General features: G+C 37.6%; 1 protein-coding gene across 1 annotated transcript; it reads right to left on the bottom strand.

Moving 5' to 3' along the window:
- Positions 1–4,985: 4,985 nt before the first annotated feature.
- On the bottom strand, positions 4,986–9,255 carry LOC149926149 (uncharacterized). The gene is made up of 2 exons (XM_090161099.1): positions 9,048–9,255; positions 4,986–5,544 (listed from the first exon to the last, which is right to left on the bottom strand). The coding sequence occupies exon 2, from the start codon at positions 5,533–5,535 to the stop codon at positions 5,140–5,142; it is 396 nt and encodes a 131-aa protein (XP_090017225.1). The 5' UTR covers positions 5,536–5,544; positions 9,048–9,255; the 3' UTR covers positions 4,986–5,139.
- Between the last annotated feature and the right edge of the window lie 13,995 nt (positions 9,256–23,250).

Consider the following 23,250-nt stretch of genomic DNA (forward strand, 5'->3'; position numbering starts at 1 on the left):
TGTATATTTAAATACGTTCTTGATATTACGCAATGTTGAAAACCTTTTTCTCCAGAACGTCAAAAATCAAATATGCCTTCGTTTTTCAATATTATTAATAACAAGCCGGCCCAGGCCGTAATATTAGTTCCACATCAGTGTATTCGAGTGGGCAAAGCCATACACCCTTGGATTTTTTGGTCTCCCATATTCTAAGTACATAAATTCATTCTTGATTAATGCATATTGGTTTTGACTTAACTTGCAAGGTAATTTGACAAAAAGCTATATTTTAAATATCGATCTATTTGTGGTAGAGCTATAAACGGGTAGTCTTTACGTGAACTTGTAAGTTAATATACCTAAGTTTTGCGAATGGTATACGGCAAAGATTATCGTAATAAAAATTTACATTCATAGATATAAAACTACATATGCCCGAATGCCCCTAGTTTTTGGATGAGTATGGGAGTCCAATAATTAATAATGGCGGTACGTAAGTGTGTGAAGGGAAATAGAGTCTTCAATGCTTTAACTTTTTAAGCGTACGCGTGTTCTTAATAATATAATACCTTCTCCCGATAGTGACTTCAATTTATAATTGTTTCTCTATGGTTATATTGCTTTTATTACCCAAAAGGAAGTTCGTCAGTGTGGATTGAACTCGTAGTTTGTCTTGAACCTTTTGTTTGGTGTAACGAGTGATGAAGTTTTTTAATGTCTCTTGTTGATTTATTTAAATTAGAAAATAAGTATCTCATTGTGGGGCTTTTAGAGCATTTATAAGTACATATGGGGAAGAGGGCATTTAAAATTTTCGAGCTCGTTTATTCGAGTACTCACTTTCGAGCGAGGCATCTTAAGCAAGTGTGCCCACCTACCACTGCTCACCACCCGAACATTTAAAATTTTCAAGCTCGTTTATTTGAGTTCTCACTTTCGAGCGAGGCATCTTAAGCGAGTGTGCCCACCTACCACTGCTCACCACCCGAACATTTAAAATTTTCGAGCTCGTTTATTCGAGTACTCACTTTCGAGCGAAGCATCTTAAGCGAGTGTGCCCAGCACCCACCGCCCGACGCGAAGTTTGAGGTTCACTTGACCTTAAACTCTGAAAATATACCTAAAATAAGCCGGAAAAAGGGACGAGAATTTCGACTACTTAACTAGTCAACTCCCCCCGCGTCGCTAAAACTGACGAGAATACAGTAGAAGTTCCAAACAAAGTATTGTAAACTTTCAGTGGCCGAGAGCGTAAAGGCGTCAATATTTGGAGTTTTTGACTGGCCGTTTGTGAGTTCGAAAAAAAAAATAGTAGGGGTTCCAAAAATCATCTAGACTAATACCCAAGGCACGACCTTAGGCCCCAGTCATCTAGCGACTTTTAAAGCCTTTAATTCAGGTGGCCGGGTTACAATGCGTAGGAGGGTGGCGGCTAGCCCTTCATGCCACGCGAGCCATCAGCTCCCTACACTAGCTTTTACCGTTAACATCGACAAGTTTTTAATGGGAAGGGGAAACTGAATAACTTGGGGGAAAATGCCTTTAACCAGTGGGGAAAGAACTTGCAATCCACGCGGAAGGAGTAGTTTCGAGTTTTCATCCAGTGCCACAAGTTGCCAGAATTAGGTGGATAATTTAGGGTTCCATAGCAAAAACAAATTGGGAACCGCTGATATAGAGTAATGTTTAACTAAAAGACATAACTATTTTAACCGTAATTATAAAAGTACATAAAGCCACCTTTCCGCATATTTTTCTTATTGGCTCGCGTTAACAGCTCTTAAATTAAAAAAAAAAAGATTAATTAACAATTTATAATTTTGGCCGAAACAGATGCGGATATTTTGTTATTAAGTGATGGTATATGATAAGTTACTTTTTAATTTATGATAGCGTAGTTTAAAATAAAATCTCTATAGCTCCCGAGTTATTTTCAAAACAATGCCGCCAACATTAATTTGCTATACCCAAAAGTTAGGTAGGATTAGATCAATAAATTTAAATCAATGGACAAAGAAACGGGGTTAATGACCTATTTATCGCCATTGTTTATCATGAAATTAACATTTCATAACCCCACGTTAACGCCATGTTCTTGAATTAAATAGCTCTTTATCAACAGATAAACGTAAAAGGATTTGCCACCTAACATTTGACCCTCTTGAAAATTGGCACTCAGGTAGTTTTGACCCCAAAATATTGTAAAAAAGTATGAAAATTAGTACATAGTACGATTATAAAGTTCTGAAGACCAAACTTAGATATTTAATGTCTTTGATTATTCATTTGACCACCATTTTCGAAAATAGCCACAATCATCTCCAACTAATATTTGGCCTTCATCTTGAAAATCGTTAACAGTAGAGGAGCATTTTGAAAATTAAGTTGCAAGTTTGATAAAAACTGTGATTCAATTTTTGTAAATCATATGTTAACCCAAAAAACATGTATTTCAAGATTCGTTTCCTTAAAAATCTGATTTACTCTCCTACCCAATAATTTTGAAAATATATTATCTTAAAATTCGCGCATTTCAAAATTTTAACAAATTATCTTGTTTTGTCCATGATACAAGATTCAATAAGGATGGAGCTTTTTATCCTAATCTATTTATATTAAAAGCAATTTTAAAACCAGGAGTTCATCAGAGAAGAATTATTCAGGTTTTGAACGGCGTCTATGGCATAGCCGTACCCTTCCAAAAATTATTTGATGTAATTCACAGTGTGTCAGAATTTATAGCCCAGTGTACCTAGCAACAGGGGCCATACCACCGGAGGCCGATCATCATAGTGCCCTACGCCAGCGTCCACAAGCCCGGACAGATGACAATTCCAGAATGGGTAATAGTACTCTTCTACTGATGGTCACACCTTTGACGCAAGCCACGCAACCCAGCAGAAAGTGCAGCAATGGGTGGACCATTTCCCACTTCGCACACAGCAGTGGGATTAAGAGTGGATGCTGTAGCAACGCCTGCCGACACCTACGTAGGTAAAGAGTCAAACCCTTTGGAGAGAGCCCCTAAAGGGGAACGACGAGCACACAGCAATCCAAGTAACCCGGCACAGCTGGCATGGGAGGTCCGGTGGGACTCCAAAAGGCCGGGAAACAGGACCGCCGTGCCCTCATACGGAGGCCCGCCGCCCCACAGCAGGCTACCCAATCCGCCGAGGCGGACAGTTTGCCTGGACCCTCTCCGTAAGCCTGAGCATGGAATAACGAGAGAGGGAACGGCGGTAAGAATAGGAAAGCCTGTACTAAAAACGTTCGAGGTAAAAATGTCTTCCCCCATTCTCCCCCTTTCGGGTAGGAACCTCTGAAGCTTCATGCGCATATTTGGCGCGCATTACATCATATCGCTATGCTGAGTGGTTATTGGACGCACCATTAGCGGTGTAGATTGAAAATACTTCTCTACTCTCGGCAAAGGCTTAGTTTGTTTACATCAATTTTGTTTTGGGTTTTGGAAAAGGTAGAAAAAATATCCCATCCATATAATCGTTATTGCTAAACCGCAAATCATTTTTACAGTTTTTATAGCAACAGTTTTTAATAACCATTTTAATTAAAAAAATTGAAGTTAACTTAAGTCACGTTAAAAATCGTCTGCAACAAGTGCCAACAAATTATCAAACAAACAGGCTGTACCTTACTGGATAGCTTTCAAATACGGACATCTAAGCCGATCGCACTAGAGTGAATGCGCGATAAGTGTGCGCAAATGAACATGGAAGTTCCTACTATATTATGGGGGAATGAACCGAAAAGGGGTTCCTAAAGTTTTCAACAACCAGTTTTACAACACAAGGCCGCCGTTCCCTCTCTCGTTATTCCATGGCCTGAGCCAAAGCTCAGTTTCCAGAGCAAACCTGGTCGAAGTCGGAGGTGGACATAGGACCATTTGATCAGAGCTAACATCTTCTAGTGCGCCACCGCCCTTATGGGTTACAAGATCCGGATCCCGACTGCCCGGTAAACCAATGATGTAATTTACACGCATATGCGATACTATGTGACTGTTAGTCTGTATTAATTTTACAATTTGGATGTATATAACTGCAGATCAAAAACGCAGAACTGCCATTCTACATCTGTTTTTCAATGGATGTCAATTACTTAAAAAAAGCTACGTATTGCAGAAGTAATATTAGTATGTCTTAAAAAATACTGCAAAAAAGAATTCTCGTTGTAGCTTCTGAATATCTGCAATTCGACTTACTTTTATAGAACTTTAAGTATCTGGAATTATATCTAAAATTATAAGTTATATGAAAGGTAATTTTTCCCTTTGTATCTTAATACGAACGGCATATATATAAGATAGGCTGCAGAGCTCTACTAAATAGCTGTGATTAGATGTGTATAGAAATAAATATAGGGGCAACTGGTTTTTATAACGAGCTCTATTAAAGCTATGTTAAGATATCGCCCGTTCTTGTTATAAAGCCTTACGGAAATGGGGATCAATGTTCGATCCAAGTTTGATTTGAATTTATCAAATTAACTAAATTTAAGTGGTGAATCTAGCTCAAAATCTAATTAACTCGTAATTATAGAACCTTGGTGCTATGCTTTCTTTGATATCCCCTCTCTGCTTCTTTATAGATCCCGCTTCTATGCGTTTTAATTTAAAGTTAATTTTTATAACTTCTTAAAAATTGCACTTCTCTGGCCAGGTATTAAAATCTTTACCTTGTGGTTAGCGTGTCTAAGGGCAAACAATTAATTTGCATATAAAAGGTTTTTTAAGATTTAATTGAGAAACTAACAACGTGAAAGCTACAAACTAGCTGTTTGCGACTGAAAAGTAGATTAATTAAGCTTAAAATCTAGTTGAATGTAAGGTACCATTTAGTGGTATTAAGCCTACAGCTAGATTTTTTATTGTTAAGTGGCTTAAATTGTTTTGCATTATTATTATTTTGAGGAAGAAAATCCATAGAAAATGTTTAAAGTTAACCAATATAAAACTAATTGGAATATTATTTATTAATGCGATTATATTTTAAAAGGCTTAGACTTGAAAATATGTAACATCTTTCTAAGCCTGCAATCTAATATCTACTGCATAATGTATATAGTTAATTAAATGAATTAAAAGAAATAATAACGCCTCGCTTGATATTATTTCCAACAATTTTTAGGCCGTTGATATTACACTCTCCAAACACCTCTTCTTTCGTTGCGGGCTGAGTGTTCCGCTTGTTCCAAATCGGGTTGAATGCTCCCGTAGACAGCGCCACTCCGCCGGTACACTTTGGCCAAGCCTTGTCTTACCAGGACGACAGAGACGTTTTCTCCTCTTATTGATACGGAACCCAATATCCTGCCGTACTGGTCATTGCCGTAAGTAGTGACGCTGATTTGCGAATTCGAGATGAGTTGCCTCAGCTTGTCCCTGGCTTCAATGGCGAGTGGTTGGTTGCCTCTCAGTTCGGGAGTATCGATTCCGATCAAGCGGACCTTCACGCTGCGTCCTTGTCTCAACTCCAAAGTGAATGTGTCTCCGTCATATACGTCGCTTACATTCCCCGAGATTGTTTCAGCCATGATACACCTCTAAAATGTAGAAATGTTCCATGGATTACAAAGACGTACCTATTTTAGCCTAACCGCGCTTAAATATATTAGCACAAAACACATCCAGCACGCAACGAAAGTGCTTCGCGTTAAATACCCCTGATTCTGATTCTTGTTTTATAGTCTAGAGTGTAGTGCGACTACGCCGAAAGTGTTTTTGATTTTTAAAGTTTCGCCAACTGTATTTCAGCTCATTCACCTAGACGCAGCAAAAATGACAGATTTGCAGGCGCTAACTGCTCGTGGTTCTGCCCCACCATCCTTTATCGCAGCCCGAGAGAGGTTCACGAGGGGCTTAAGCGAATGTTCGGACCTACATTCAGTTAAAATCTACTTGATTAGCAATTAACTTTTTCAGTTTAAATGGAGCGACGTTGTGCAGATGCTTTCTAATTTTACGTTATTTTTAAGGATTTGTTCATCTTTCTCTTGGATTTCGCAGATTTGTAGATTTTGTCGAGAATTTTATTGTCGATTTGTTATAAGTTCAGGATTTTCAAAAATATAAAATGTTTACGGATTCTGCTATTTCATTTTTTGTGAATGTTTACAGATAGAGCCACGCACAAGTGACCCTTCTTTGAACATCCAATCATGAAACTAAACTTATGTAATGCAAGATAAATAAGGGTTTGGTATAAAATTTTATAATTATATTTTTTATAAAAAATTAAGAAATTCAGCCTTAGGGCTCGTTATCTCTCAAGAAAGAGATATCCACCCAAAAACCATTCGGTTAAAAATGGCAAGGTTTTTTAAACAAAAACGTCACGTCCTATATTACTCTAGGCCATAAAAGTAGTGAAATCAAATAACGAGCAAGATCTGTAATTATATTCCCATAAACGTCATAAACTGGACTTATTTATCGACAAGTGATGTGCTCTGAAGTAATATGCTAGACCTTGCCCGTCCTAAGTGTTTTACTGAGTTAAAATCCTTTGTACAACCATAAAACATTTCAAAGATAATGGCTAATATTATAATCGCATTGTATCAAATACACCGTTAAATAAATTGGTTTGATAAGGTTTAACGGTTCTTGGGATGACGCAAAGCATTCTGGGAAAGAAAGAAAATTAAGAAACACACTATTGGCTGAAAATGCTATCTCTCGCTCATGCGCTAGAACGTATTTTCGGCTCGATGGCCGAGACAAGTTTTCTTAGCTTAGCTGTAACGATTCTAATAATACCAATTAAGTTAGATAATTAACCAAGTTAATTAAAGAAAAAGGTCAATATAAGATAAAACGTTTTCTTAAGAATTTATAAAGAGTGAACAAATCATAAAATTTACAACGTAGCGGACGAAAGGCAAGCATAAATATCAAGAATTAGTTCCTAAAAACGATGTAGATGGCAGCATTACCTAATCACGGGACCATTTCAACCTCCCGACTTTAAAGTTTTTTTTCGTTCTCGCAAAACGTGGGCCGGCTTGTTTATTTTATTTATAGGTGCATATATTGTTTAGATCGAAATATATTATCTACTCTGTTTAAATTTACTCTTTTACCTTAAAAGCATAGTAAACGAGTTTCAAAAATCAGAGTCAACATAACTTGGCAGTGAAATAAACGTTGCCACGTGTTTAATTCTTGTCTCGCTCAACCGAGACAAAATAAAAACACTCGATAAAATTACTGAAACTGTCCGTACTAGTGGTACTCGAACATTTCTGTACATTATCGATAGGTGGCGGTGCGACTATTGAAACTGGCAAATTACTGAAAGCAGACCAGTTGTTGACTGAAGTGACGTAATTACTGCAGTCAACAACTTGTCTACATTATTTTATTATGGTTTTAAGGTAAAAGAGAAAATTTAAACAAAGTAGATAATATATTTGATACACTGCGATTCTAATATTAGCCATTCTCTTTGAAATGTTTTATGGTTGTACAAAGGATTTTAACTCAGTAAAACACTTAGGAAGCGCAAGGTCTAGCATATTACTTCAGAGCACATCACTTGTCGATAAATAAGTCCAGTTTATGGGAATATAATTACAGATCTTGCCCGTTATTTGATTTCACTACTTTTATGGCCTAGAGTAATATAGGACGTGACGTTTTTGTTTAAAGGACCTTGCCATTTATAAACGAATGGTTTTTGGGTGGATTTTACGCCTTTTTGTTTATAACAATAGAAGTGAAGTTATTATAATACCTTTAAACGTAATAAAGCGGAAATAATATTTATAAACAAAATTGGAAACTGAACTTTCACCTATTTGGAATATTGAGAACTGCCTAGCTCTTTCGCCAACATTGTGTACGTTTAGATATTGTTTACTTTAATTTTTTGAAAACATGACGTCATTATGCTCTTTAATTCATTTTTTAATGTTAATAAATAAGCTTGTACGATTGTTATTAAACTGTACACGTTTTGTACTGTGTTTATTGCTCATTGGCATCGTTTACCGCCCTCTGGCGGCACACTGCCCACCCGGACACTGGCGAGACACTTCGAACTCACTGCACCTGTTTCACTTTTGATAGAAACAACCAATAAATCAGTAGCATTCGAATGTTTAATCTATTTCCCTGGTATCGGCCATTTTGACCTTGACCACCCTATGGCGGACAACCCCCACCCTGACACTCGCAAGACTATTGTTGTCGAACTCAGCGCCCCTTTTTATGTTGCATACATAGTTTCCAAGTATATCCGTCATAGCAGGCATTTTAACCTTTAAAACTATTTTTTCGAACACTGCGCCACATTTTCACCTAGAATCAACCCTCAAATCTTTTGATTTAATTTTTTAAATCGCTAGTCGCTCCGGTTTAGTATTACTCCATGGTTTCGTTACCAACTCGCTGAACTGTACATTTGTCGGCGTAGCTCAAGAACTATACCAGATATGAACATCTCCTTTGGAAGGACACAATGGGAGATTATTGTGATACTGTATACTAAATTGCATTTAAATCGGTTCAGTAGTTTTTGCTGTAGCGTGGTCTGCGAGGAGAAGATGGAAGAAGAAGAAAAATTAAGCCTAACTTTGCCCCATTACTACGAAACGTCGTCTCAACCCTGTTCGATGGAATTCGTATATGTTTGTCGCGTGCCTGTCACCTTTCAAACGATGCATCACTTGTTTTGATAGTGTTTGAGATACGAGGAGGTAAATTCGGCTTCATTCTGACTCGAGATAATATAGCAAGTGCTCGGGTAGGTGCTCTACTCTATACCTGGACCTTGCATAGGGACTACCGCCCCTTTTGATTATTTAGTAGATTATTCGAAATGTCCTAATCTAAGCAAGAGCCGTAATTTATAAAAAGAGGTTATATTTCTGTTATATTTTTCGCGTGACTAACAGTGACGCTCAGTTTCACAGGCAAAAAGAAAAGCAATTTTATATTATACTCATTAAATAAAAATCATTGGTGTCAGTCTTATCTTTTCATTTACTTAATAATTCAATAATTTAAATTCTGTAGCTAAAATTTTAGAAAGTACGGTACGTACCGGATAAAAACCGTTTATCTTGAAATGAAAAACGGATTTTTCTCGCCACGTTAAACTTTCCGACAAACAGGAAATGTCAAAGACGGCTAATCAGTCCGCTTCAAATAACAACTATGATCCGATTTGTACTTTTGTACCCAACCGAGACTTTGATATTTTAATGAACATCGGTTGAAGTAAAATACGCCTTCGTTAAGTTTTAGTTTTGGTTTTAATAATCAACGCCACTATCTTCAGCTAGAACGTTCCAAAATAAATGCAGTCTGATATAATGAAAAATAAGTATACAGGGTGTTTCGTTTTATTTCGGACAAGTGAATTTTTACGAAAACGACTTAAGGTAGAAATTTGAAATTTCTATGGTTATATAAATATACCGTAATTTTGATTGTTGAATTTTCATAGTTTTTTTATACTATTTTCACACATTTAGAACGAATTGCTTTCACCATTAGGTGTTATATCAATTTTGTAAATTGAGAATTTTTAGAGCATCATCTGAAACCTACGAATACTTTGGCTCGATGGACAAAAAGCCCTTTTTTCACTGAAAAAGCGACTTGAAAAATTGACCAGCTGTTACTAAAATTGTAAATTAATCACTGACAACTGAAATTTCCCCTAATAGATAGCAAATCGTTAAAGAAAAATGAACCAGAAAAACCTGTAACATAAGACTTATCACCGTTCTAGCTTTTTTCACGAAAATACTCGAAAGAGTTACTTATGACCGATTGTACGCCTACGGTACGCGGTATAACAATTTATGAAAAAGACCATCGGGTTTGCGCCGGGGCTACTCCAGTGAGACCTGTACAGCTGACCTACTGTAATCGACACTTATCAGACTAAAGCAAGGACATCATATTGCAATTGTCTTTGTGAACCTACCGAAGGCATTTGATACCATTGATCACAGCATTCTATAATCGTTATTACACCAATATGGCATAAAAGGATTAGCCTTAAACTGGTTTAAATCATACCTAACGAATAGAAGTCAGGTCAGGATTAATTTCAGCCGCTCTTTCTAATGGTAGGGTAGAGTTCTTGGTCATCTTCTCTTCAACACCTATACACAACAGACAAACATACATGTTTACAAACAAGCACAGCCCACGAATATTAACTGAAATTAAAACCTAACTATTACGTTGCAAAAACCAGAAACGGTATTTTCAATAAAAACTTGAACGGAGCGAGCTGCAAATGCTCTACTTTATTAGGTTTATGTAAATTAGAGGCCTACGCAATCAGGGTGGGTGAAAGCGGTGAAAATAATTCATGGCTTGTTTATTAGGTAAAAAAATATATCCGGAGAATATTTTTGTTTCGCGTTTGTTGCGCATCGGTTAACACGATACTGAGTCCCAAAGGAGTTTAAAGGGTTCCATCAGCCTCTTAAGGGGAGAAACTTCCGCCCCCCTAGCCAGTTCGGATTTTGTTTTCGATTGCCGCCACTAGAGGGCGCACGTCGCGCTAAACGAATGTACGATGACCGCGTAGTATTCCTCCGCGAGTTAGTCTTAGCTAGTTAGCTAGTTTTAAAATTTTCGGTTTTAACAATGTCGAGGAATGAAATTAATGATAATAATAAAATACATGATAAACGCTAAGAAAATCAATCACTTAGGCAATTCGTTGAATAAGAACAACTTTCCATATTAATTATAATTAAATTCCAATAAAAGCAAACTAGGCCAAGGTGACAAAAACTCCGTCCGTTGCGAACGATATCGAAATCCGAATTTCTGCGAAATTACCACGTGTTTTGTAAAGTTTCGTATTACCAAAAATTTGTCTCCTTCCGCTTTAAAAAATAGTGCTATCTCACCCCCCCCTGTCATACCCTTAGGAGGCTGATGGAACCCTTTAAGTCGCTCAAGTTATTGGTTTTTGGCAGCTAACCCGCTTTTATTTTTGATCAGCCGGTATTAGCCATTAAGCGCACCTGGGTGAGAAATAAGGATTTTTTTAAACTGGACCTGTGGCCAGTGGAGCCTAGGTAGTTTAATTAAAAAACTGGCCACTGGCAATTTACCATTATAACCTTCAAAATCAGGCTTTCATAATTTATGGTCAAATTAGCTATTCTTGAAAATATGTGCTGTAGACCCGACCCGAACAAGTCTACTGAGAGAGAGATTGTTTGTATTTCTTTTTGCTAACTGATAAATTCGCTTCTTCTATACTGTATGTAGAGTGTAGAGTAGATAGACTCACGACACCCAGTCACCCACCCATACACGCAATTGACACAATACCAAGCACACAGCATAGAAGAAAAGACCAAACAATTTTAGGGATTAATATAGTATTTCTTAATGAACTAAAATCTTGAAGGGAAAAAGCTTTGAATTCATTAAGTGGTCGCCAGAGCCACTAACACCCCAAGCATTTAATTTTTAAACTGGCCCAGCTAATTTTTAAATTAGTGATTGGCCTGTGATAGTGCCTTATTTATCACACTGAAGTGCAACCACCCTACGACGCCGAGTAAGCGCCGAAAAAACAGAACCAGAGACTTCGACATCCACAGGGGATCCTCCTATAGCCACATTCAACAGGGAAAATGAACGACCAGCTCAGTAAGTAATTTAATTTAATGTTTTGTCTGGGTATAAAAATAAATAAGGAGCAATAGTAGTATTTAGGTTTTCCCAAAGTAGCGTGAAACCGAGGAATTTAGCCGAAGACTTCCAGGTAGTCATGGATACTTCGGATAGTGACGACGACGATTTGATCAATTCAATTCCGTCCGTACTAATGTATGTGCAAATAGTTGTTCAATGTGGAGAATGACTTGTCGAAATCGAAACTGAGGTCAACCGTCGACGCCGATGTGGCTGGAAGCTTAATTTTTTTTAAACCAAATATGTTAATAGTAGTTTATTGTAAGTGTCGAAAAAAAATTTCCAGAAAACAAATGAAGGTTCGATTAAAACAAGCCAACATATTTTTTCATCAATATTTTTTGTTCGCGCTCAGCTCTTTCATCTCCCTACCCACTTTTCCTTTCTTGGAATAGGCACTAAAATAAATCATCCTCCCAGGAAATCGCCAAGAACTAATATTTCCGAGAGCCAGAACCCGTAATAATGGAAACTTTGGTTTACAAGGAACGCCATGGGGAACGCTTGTTGCTGCCGTAAAGGTGAAAAATTTCCATTATTTTAACAAGCACTATAGTGACTTGCAGGTCATGGCTCCTCGGAAATATCACTTCTTGGCGATTTCCTGGGAGGATGATTTATTGAAGCGTTTATTCCCAGCCGCGTACTCCTTCAATTGAAGATCCCCTCATCCACGAGCTAGTGTTCGTACGGGGACCCCGACCCCGACTGTCGCAAATCAAGTCGGGGTTTTCCATTTTTCGGGGTTATGTTTTCGTAGTGTAATTTTAAATTTTCGCGCCGACGCACCCCGCTAAAATCCTAAAAATATAAAATAGATAGGTTCCTTCTCTCCCCTTTTTTCGTGGGCGACAATAGAATGATCTGAATGAAATTCGGTTGATGCCGCTGACGTAGCTCTCGCTTGACGCTTGATTATAAGTTTTAGTTTCATAATTGCCGTTTTTTCGAACTCTCTCAGTCTCAGCTAAGGAGTGTGGAGTTACAACGTTTGGAAATAACTTGTGTATTTATAAAACAACTTATTTAAACAATTACAATGACTAAGCTATAGACCTCTATTTTAAAATCTACCTATCTTATCTATTTTTACTATAGTTCTAGTCGATAATTCAAAATAACGGTCAAAAATGCCGCCGATCAGTTTTGTAAAATATTTTCGGCGGCGTAATCGACGACCATTTTCGGTATGGAGATACAGGCCGGAAGGCAGGCAAGGCTGCCAGATTTCGATAGATCGAAAAAGGCCAACTCTCTCCTATGTTTTCGTTTTCAAAACGAAAATTTTGCGGCCTAGCTATCGACTAAGACGATTACTAATAGTCCCTAGCCTCAGAGGCTGGCTTACACAAGATACACTATCTAATCTTAACCAGTAAAATTGGGGTATTTTGATAATTTTTCTATTCTTAATAAATACAAAGAATTTTCCATCCCCGACCCCGACCCCGACTTGTTTTTCGCGGGGTTAGACCCACCCCGACCCCGACCCCGACCCCGACTTTATTTTGACCCCGTACGAACACTACCACGAGCCGCGACGACCTGCAAAAGAGTTTTCTCAAGTTGCTTATCTGGCGTCGGACGGACTGACGGACAGCAAGACTTTCCTATCAACTTCCCACAGTGAGAGCTACGCTCAATAATCGCCACCTTTTTTTTTAAACGTAAAGAAAACTTATATTATGTTACTATCACCAAAATGAAAACATAGTCACCCGGAGCTTCATGGATTGACTGCCCTTCCGATTGAAGAGTAGCGTCTTTTAAACATCTTTGAGTCTGGATCGATGAAAAATTAGCATGAACGGACGATGTAGATTACACAATAAAGAAGGTTAGAAGCAGATAAAGGCTTCTGCGTCCTCTACAAAGATGTCTTAACTCCGCCACTCCTTAAGTTTAATCCTTCCAATTATTACCTACGGAAATGTTTTCTACTCCTCGGCAAAAGTAAAGGTTATAAAGAAAGTTAAATCAAATTATCAATTGAAAAAAGTAAATGTACGTCATCCAATATGGTCCTTGAGGCTCTGAAATGGGTGTCCTTGGACAACTCTACTCACTAACTGATTTACAGATTACGTTTAAATTCCATAATGGTAACCAGCTCCAGGCACGTAGGAACGTTTTCGATTAAGGGGGGGCACAGTTTGAATATTGAATTTAGCACCCCCCTTAAACGTTATAAAAATAACCAAAATGATATATTTTACTACCCATGTACCCCCCAGATCCTACGCCACTGACCAGATCACTTACCTTATGGATCTTTTCCAAACACAAAATGAAGTGCATAGTTATAATACACGTGGTAGTCAGAATATCTTTACGGAATCAATTGAAACTTCAAAAATAAACTTATTTAATAAAAATATATGGGACAAATACTAATCATTAAAAGGAGATTTTTAAACTTACAAAATTGTTTAATTTCTATGATCTTTGTGCATGGCTTTAATTGAAAATACATGAGACCCTTTTGTAAATCAGTTTGTTACTGAAAAGGATTTCTCAATAAAGATAATTTTTAAATATTATTTAGAAATTTGAATATAGTACACAAAGTAAACACTAAGATGACCCTTGCACCATTCCATTGAAGCGTATTTAGATAGTGTATATACAGGAACAAATCTACAAAATACTTTAAAACTTTTAAAGTAAGGCTGTAAAAATATATCTTTGGTACATGTATATAAAATATTTAGCGGCCTTTAATATCCCTTAATTTGAGAAGCTGACCCCCCTTAAGCACGGCCCGGTTTTTAGTGTAATTCAAAGATAAGGTACTTAAAAATTAAACACTATTGATTCTTATTTAACAACTTACTCAATCCAAAGAGAAGACTTTGTCCGGATTATGAAAAACATTAATCCCTTTCCCGAGAAAGAAAAACATATAAACATGGTTGAGGTTAACGGTAATAGTTAGTGTAGGGAGCTGTTGGGTTCGCGTGGCATGAAGGGCTTGCCACCACCATCCTACGCATTGTAACCCGGCCACCTGAATTAATGGCTTCAAAAGAAGCTTGATGACTTAGGTCTAAGGTGGTGCCTTGGGTATTAGCCTAGCTGATTATTATAAATGAAAACCTTAGAGGGCCTGCTTAAAGCTCTAAAACCAACGGTGAGAACGCCTATAGATAGCAAGACCAACAAAAAACGCTCGGAAATAAAATCAGTAAATTTTCTTCACACGGTATCTGGTTGCGAACGTTATTTCCGGTTTTTTACGCTTCTTCTGATTATATAGATCATATGATGAAAATAGGTAATGTCCATTGTTTATCAATTATATTTTTATTTTATTTTACATCGTGCTGGAAACTTAGTTACAGTTTGTAAGATGTTCCGGATTCCAATGCGCCTTTTCAGCCACGCATAATTTTCTACTGTTTTTCTCTCGAAGCCTAAAAAATGTCAATCAATTGGGTTAGAATAACGGTACTGCCATTACGTGAGTAGGATTGATGGTTGGAATACGGGAAAACGAAAGACAAGTGTAAGAAGTGTTGAGGTTAACGGTAATAGTTAGTGTAGGGAGCTGTTGGCTCGCGTGCCTTGCAGGGCTTGCCACCACCCTCCTACGCATTGTAACCCGGCCACCTGAATTAAAGGCTTTAAAAGTCGCTCGATGACTTAGGCCTAGGGTGGTGCCTTTGGTATTAGCCTAGCTGATTATTAAGTATCAGATGCTAGCGAAAACCGATCAAAAATGTCTAATTCACGGTGTTCGCACGAACAGACAGAAAACTATTAAAAATAACCAAGATTATAACGAACGTTCGCTGGACTATTCATTGTTTTCATCACGTCGATGAAGAGTTCATTGATGTTGTGAATTTAAATGAAGAGATAGTTAACGTGATTCTTGTTTTCTCTGATATTGTTGAGATGCTCTCTGACCCTATCGGGAAACCAATTCTTAAACTTATCACGCATTGGTGAGAATGGAACAAACGTCACAGTCATAAGTGTATACGGTAGTTGAATTCTGTGACAATCTCGTTTTGTACCACCACGCACATTTCTTAGCGCGCTACGGGGCCAAAGCGAGGATATAGCGGTGGTTATTGTCCTAGGAAGCTCTTTAAACATATGGCTTGTGGTTGCGGTTTATACCTAAAGGCGACAGCGGGTTTCTCAAACTTCGAAAGACTGCAGATTACTATCCTACCGTGGTTTTCGCTGAGAAACCGCCAATTTCCTTATTGTGAAAGTGGTTATTCAAAAGGTACTGCCTTGGATGATGCGAATTTTACATAAGCAATTGCTCGCGTTAAATTGTCGTCCGTACAATCACCATTTCCGTTAATCTGAACGGTTTATAAGGCTAACCGAGATTGTTTGCGTCGACACTCACCATCAGACAGTTTGCATTTAGAAAATTGAAATTTAGTTGGCTTCTTTGACTAGCCAGACTTAGCTGGAAAACGGACCAACCGGAAATTTTTCATTCAGTTAAAGAGGCTCTTTTGTTGAAGTGCCTAATAGATTAAAAAGTTTCCCAAGTGAGATATATGATCTGTATATCTCCAAGGTTTTGGCTGGTTGTCAACCAATCGGCATAGGCCGCTCCAGGCCACAAACCATGATTTCTGTAAAAAGTTATTTAGCATTTCTTTCCTAAATTTATGTCAGGATTCTTACCCTCCGGCTATGGTAAACACCTCGCTATTTTTCGCTCCAACTATGGTTAATTTCAAAATTCCTATTCTGAATTGTCCGTTGAATGACTGTAGTTTATTTTTTTTATTCAAAGAAGAAAGGGCTGAGCGAGTCTGAAAAGACCGCGAGCCCGGCGAAGACACCATCTGGTTAAGCAGGGCGAGATATGTGTAACGGCCACGCCAAAGGGGGGATACGTGGGGACAGGGGTGGGGACACCCGTGGCGGAAGTATTCCGACCACCCGTTAGGGGATTGGTGGTCGTCCTCACACGGCCATCCACAAACACTGCCTCCCGGACGCCTGGGATTACAGGAGTGAGCCACTACTCCCGGCAATGATTGTAGTTTAACCTGAACCTGATACATAAATACTAAAAAAAATGGTTACATTCTATTATCATACGTAACTAGGTTCATCGACACTAACATGTAATCACACGCATTTTTTAGTGGATGTCGTGCCCCCCGTAAAATATTTTAATATATTAAAAATGTTCTGTACTTAAAATCATAAAAAGGCGGCCATAAGTGGCAACGCCCTTTCACCGCAATCTTTTTATTTAAGAAATGAAAAATTATTTGAATTTAAAAAATACATATCAGATAATGCAATAAAGAATCGGAAATTAGTAATAAAGCTATGAGTGGGGTAGCGGAGTGGGTTGCAGTTTCGCCTCACAGCGAGATTAACCAGGTTCAATCCTAGCTTGTGGCGCTGAGTTACAACTCAGAACAGCTCTTTCCGTTAATAGTTAGTGCAGAGAGCTGTTGCCTCACGTGGCTAAAAAGGTCTGGCCACCACCCTCCTACGCAATATAACCTGGACACCTGCATAAAGGCTTTGAAAGTCCTCTATGACTTGGGCCTAAGGTATTGTCTTATATATTAGCCTAGCTGATTATTATTACTTTTATTTAATAACAGGAATATTTCAAAGAAACCAAGAACTAAGCAAACTTAGTATTGAAAAGAATGAAACAACTACTTTTAGGTCTGGTTTAAGCGACTATGCGTACAATATTTTAAGCTAGGTTTCTATCACGTGATGAAGCCTACGAATAGACGGCGAAACTAGTTGTTGCTTTACTAAATGTTGTACTCTTAATTGTTTTTAACAAAGTAAAATATTTTACTGCCTAACTAAAGTAGTTTTTCATTCTTTTAAATACCATATACACAGGAGTCTTTTGCTAATTATTTACTTCGGAGTACCTTCAACAGGCCCAACCAGGGGAAGGAGAAACCAGTACCTGTCATTGGGTTAAATCAGAATGAGGGGCACGCGATTCTTTCCACAGTTTAAGTCGAAAATTTTATTCTTAACTATACATTCGGTGGAAAATAATTAGTCCGCCATTTTCGGTGTATTCCAAACAAAATAATATTAATATGGCAACAATGCCATCGGTTTTTTGTCGGCTGGGAAATCTTTGCCTGGTGGTGCTGTGTTATCACAATAAAAATGGCGGATGTTTACACCCCCGGAAAAGTATCCTAAACTTGTCGGCGTATTTTCTACCGTTCTATTAAATTATCGATTTGGACTATTGATAGATTTTGATTTGCATCACTTCTTGATACTTACAGGTATAAGAATATTAAACTTTTGAAGTAGGTGTACAATTCGCATTTCTATTTTAATTTATACTCAAAATTTGGAAAATTGTCTATGAGACAGGCATTATCTCTTGGAACACAGAATTATTGAAACTGTAACAATTATCCTCACAACTGGTCCACTTGGTGCTTAGTTTAAAATATAGTTTTTAAAAACGTTAAAATAATTCGTTGTCTGTGTAAAGGCATAAGGTTTACCATTAACTTGTTCTTTAAAATCTCTAAAGCTATGGTCAGCAACTAGTCGCTTAAAACAATGTATTTGATTCAAAAATAATTATTTGAATACCATTTTCCAAATGTGTTGATCACAAAGTGAATACGCATTGGTAAAATATATTAAATATGTAGCCTTTGTTTAGCTACATTGCGCTATAGATAATGGTCGTTTCGAGATACGTTCCTTTTCGTGATATCGGCCATTTCGAGGTAATGACCGTTTCGAGATAAGTGCGTTTTCGAGATAATGGCCGTTTCGAGATAAGGGCCGTTTTGAGGTAAGCGCCGTATCGTTAAACCTAGATAACCTTTAATTTATTGTAATGGTCATTGAAACCGAGGGGTCGAACACTTGCCATTATTTTGTACGGGATTTCGGGATTTCGTAGAGATTTTGGCGATTTTATCATTACTTTTTGAAGTGATTTTGGGATTTCAATGTTAGTTTACCACAGTTAAAAGATTTTGCGATTTTAGACAAAGTGTACGGGATTTTGGTAAATGTCCGAACCCTCGGTTGAAACGTGTACTGTGAAATATTTCAATAGGGCATTGAGGGATCCATTTCCTCGCGTAAAAGAAACAGTCTACTTCTTACAGCAGAATCTCGGTTTGGCTCCAGTGATGGTATAAAATTTGACTGATTCATTTCCTTTGACGAATGGTTTATAGTCAATAGCGTCGATGCCCATCGTTGCGCAGCGCTCGCCGCTGAAGCCGCACGATTCCCAGTCGGGCCAGGTGATCGCCAGCGGACGACATTGGTGCTCGTTGATCGACTCCTACGTGAAACGGGGCGCTTATTTCATTTTTACTCCGGTAACTTTAGGATTTAATTTCGGAAAAATTGCATACAGGCCGAATTTTGCCAACCACCTTTGTTTAGTCTTAACATAAATGAAAAGAGACTTAAAACGGTTTTAAAATTCACAATTTATTTATTTAAAAATCCAACGTTTATAACGCCGAAACGCCGCCACCGATAAATTTAATTTCGGCGGCGCCGCCGCCGCCGAAACATTTTCATTTCGCCGCCGAATTCATTTCCATTATTAAAGTATAATAATTACGTTTTGAGATCTAAACTACATAGATTTTTCTTTTGGTAGTACTACTATTCCTAGGCTGTTGGATGCACCGTACTAGCCTTAATTACTTAAAAATAATTAATAATTTCCAAAAGATCTGGCACCACTGCACCGCGCGCACCAAGAATTTCTGCAGCAGATAGCTGGGATAGGAGAGAGAGAGAAACGAAAACGGCTTTGGAGTTGCCTCGCCTCGTATTTTGTAATAAGTACAGAAACGTATCAGCTGCATTGGCTGCATTCAGCAATAACTATTCTATTACATTTTAAAAATTCGTTTGATACAAAGATAAAATAATTTGTGATAATAGACTTAAATGCGCGGGGAAAAACCGGATTTGGGGGGATGAAATTTATGCGGTAGAGGGCTGGCTCGTTGGTTGTCTGTACGATAATGGCGGCGCCCAGCAAAAGTTTCTAAAAAAAGTGTATATATAATAATACTAGTGAAATGGTAGTAAATTAGTACAGTATTGTTATTACTAGCGTAAATGTTTTAGTTTAATAGTATCATATGTGACATAGTTATCATAAGTGTACCTCTGTTTAACATATCTGTATTAAAAATTTAAATGAGACCTTGTTTCACAGCCACCAAAGAAAATACAGCACTAACGTCGCGTAAAACTGGTTTTAACTTCCTTCCCCCCCCCTACGCGAGAACTAGTTTTGATGACGATAAAACCGTCATCGACTGGGAAGTGACGTCAATAACGTCATATCCTTGCAACAAGGTATCATTATGAAAAAATTATTTCAGGCACACTTATGATTAAATAAGTTACATCTGATAGTATGTAACCAAAGTTACCTCTTCTTTGTTTTGGAAACAAGTGGTTCCTATTTTAATAAAATACATTCTATTAAACATGTATTTTTTTAAATGTATTTAACAATTTAAGTTCTAGCGGTCTATTAAAAGGCTGGCGCTATTTCTGAGGGGGGGGGGGCAGTCTTTCCCCTTAGGCGCCGCCGCCGCCGATTTTTTTCAACGCCGCCGACTATTTTCTGCAAATCGACGCGCCACGCCGCCGCCGAACTAATTATCGTTCCCGCCGCCGCCGTTGAAAATTTGTTCGGCGCTATGCTCTAATTCCATCGACTGAAAGTTATAGCCGGGGATCATCGCCATGAAATCATCACTCATCTCGAGTAGATAAGTAGAATGATTTAAGAAATTACGGTCCACATAGCTAAAGAAATAGAGCTCTACAATAGAAGCTTCGACGCTTAAGTTAGAACTAACAAGGAGACTACCCGAAGTGTAACACACCGATTTTGTTCAAACTCGCGGGTTAAGTAGGCCTTAATGAATCATGAAAATTCCCAAAAGGAAAAGTTTCAACGGGCATTAGTTTTGCCATGGAAAATTTTCCAAAAAATTAAAAATTTTTAAAATGGAAAAACTAGAAAATATTTATCAAAATTGACGAAAAAAAATTAAATTGATCGATTCCATTGCGTTACATTATCCCTAAAACTCTTGAGAGCCAGAAAGTAGGTTGTTAATAATTAGTGTTAATATTTATTTTATTATCGATTTCCAATTTTATAGTGTTTAATTTTTCATAGTCTTGTTAGATATCACTCTTTTTTCAATGTTTAATTAAATAATTAACGATTACCCTTAATCAACTGCATATTCAATTGGTTTGGTTAGGTCCTATAATTTAAATGACTAAGTTACGATTATTAGTTAAATTGCAGATTTCGATGCTAAAGCTATATAATAAGTTGAGTTCCTACCACAGAATCGTTACAAAAGGCAATTCAAAGGGCCAATGCAAAATTTCATACGAACATTTATTTTTGGAGGGAATTCACTGATCATTATTTTTGTAATAGGTGGTATAGCTTTGAATGCAATACGAATGTAGATATTAGCGTAATACCATTTTTGGCGCTATTTTATCACCATAAAATTGTGTGTACAACCAAATGATGTGGGCATTTGACCACTTTATGTATTAACACTAACTAAGTACACACAGAAAAACCGCCTTGCTGCAATTGAGGTTTTTGGAAATGTTAGCTTTATTCTACCAGGTAACGTGAAAAGCAAGTCACAATGCTTTAGGGTGTCTTAATAATTATGATTAAATTATAAAAACATTATCTTTATTAATTATTTCAAGCACGTTTTATTAATTTTGATCACAATTTAATCATTCCAATCAATATTTAATCATTTTACTTATAAAATTAACAGTAAACCAACTGATGGAAGAAAACTATACTTGGAATGTTTTAGCATCTCTACAAACGAGCGGAGATTAGACTAGTCTAATGTAAGATGTTGCGTGTATTTTGAAATTCATTTGCTGGTATCCGTGGAAACAAAATTAAGGATACTGTCTGGGAAAATAGAGTTTACAGAAAATGCATTTAAAATTGGCTAGAATATGTCTTTGGTTTAGCTGTTCTAGTTATAGGCGTAGATTCCAGAATTTAGGTGATTAAAAAGAAGAAAGGAGGTAAGTGTAGATCTATTCGAGACCAGGCTTGAAGCAACTGTCGGCTCTGTCATTGCCACCTGTATTACGATAAGGCCCTTGTTATTAGAGATGGAAATAAATCTTAAACCATGGCATTGCGCGGACCGTGTCACAGAAGGGGGGTGCTAATGAACGATAAATAGTAATGCTAATTCTTTCAGGGCTGGAAATATGCCAGTTTTTTTGGTCATATTCCCCTTTTTTGCTCTTCGAAAGATCTACAAGAAATTTCCGGATCCAATGAAAAGGAAACGACGTGGGGGCTTTAGTGAAAACATTTTACGTCTTCTTCACTGAGAGACTTGGATGCGTTGCTTAACACTACCGCTTCGAATTCCCACATTAATTACATCGCTACCTCCGACTCAACCCTGACGTGGTGAACAAAGCTTTGACCGTATTTAAGAATTTAAGATCTGTTCGAGTTCGCGAATCATGTTACGTTTTCCAACCGACGCTGCACGAAACGTTTATGAAGATTTCGCGAGTCAACGAGGAAGAAAATTTCTTTTAATTATTAAACTATTATTATTACTATGAAATATGAAAATTACATTTAATAAAGGTAGGTATAATTAATAATTTATTATAGCTTTATTCAATCATAAGGATGTGTACGAAAGTTATACTATTTCTATATTTGGATCTAATCCACGGTCATAAAAGCCGCCCTTTTTTTAAAAAAAAAGTGGCCAATAAAAGCGTTTGTGTGGCCAACACGTTGTGTATTTTTTTACCATTCACACGGAGCAGGTCGGTTTGTGACTCGTGTGGTGAACAGTGCTTTTCGAAAATCTTAACTCGTGTGGATAGATGAAGACAGTGTTAAATAATCTTTTTTTTACCATAAAAAATTCAACGGATCGGATATGGTCACACTCGGTGGTTAGGATGACTCCTATTTAGAATTAAAAAATTGTTACAAACAGTCATTCTGAGAATACAATTACTCACGACCATCTCTCGTGTCTTAATGCTTTGTTTCGCGCCAAAACATGACGAGTTGCGATTTTAGAAACATCCTCCCGCCAAACTACATTAATTAGCCTTTTCCGTTTACATAGAGCCACGTAGTGGCAAATGCAAGAAGCTCATAAACTGCTGGATTTTCGTCTGCTAAGCAGACGCTTTATTGAAAAATCGTCTGCTTAGCAGACGAAAATCCAGCAGTTCATGAGCTTCTCGCATTTGCCACTACGTGGCTCTATGTAATCTGAAAAGGCAAATTTCCAGTTGTTGAGCGATTAGGTTGATTTCCAATATACAGGGTGTTTCAAAAGGTGATGGAAAAATTTGAAGGCGTTGTAGGGGTGAGTTGAGAAGTATGCCTGTTTTTCCCCATTTTCATACGATGAGTTAAAAGAGCGCCAGAGAGCTTCAAAGTGTGGCCTACTAGCTCCTGGAAGTAGGCTGCAACAAGCACAAACCCAAGCAGCAGGGACTTTAAATACTGTTTACTTTTTTACGCTGGTTACCTC

This window comes from Leiobunum rupestre, chromosome 10, assembly GCF_980474605.1.
Source record: "Leiobunum rupestre chromosome 10, qqLeiRupe1.1.hap1, whole genome shotgun sequence".
Classification (NCBI taxonomy): Eukaryota; Metazoa; Arthropoda; class Arachnida; order Opiliones; family Sclerosomatidae; genus Leiobunum; species Leiobunum rupestre.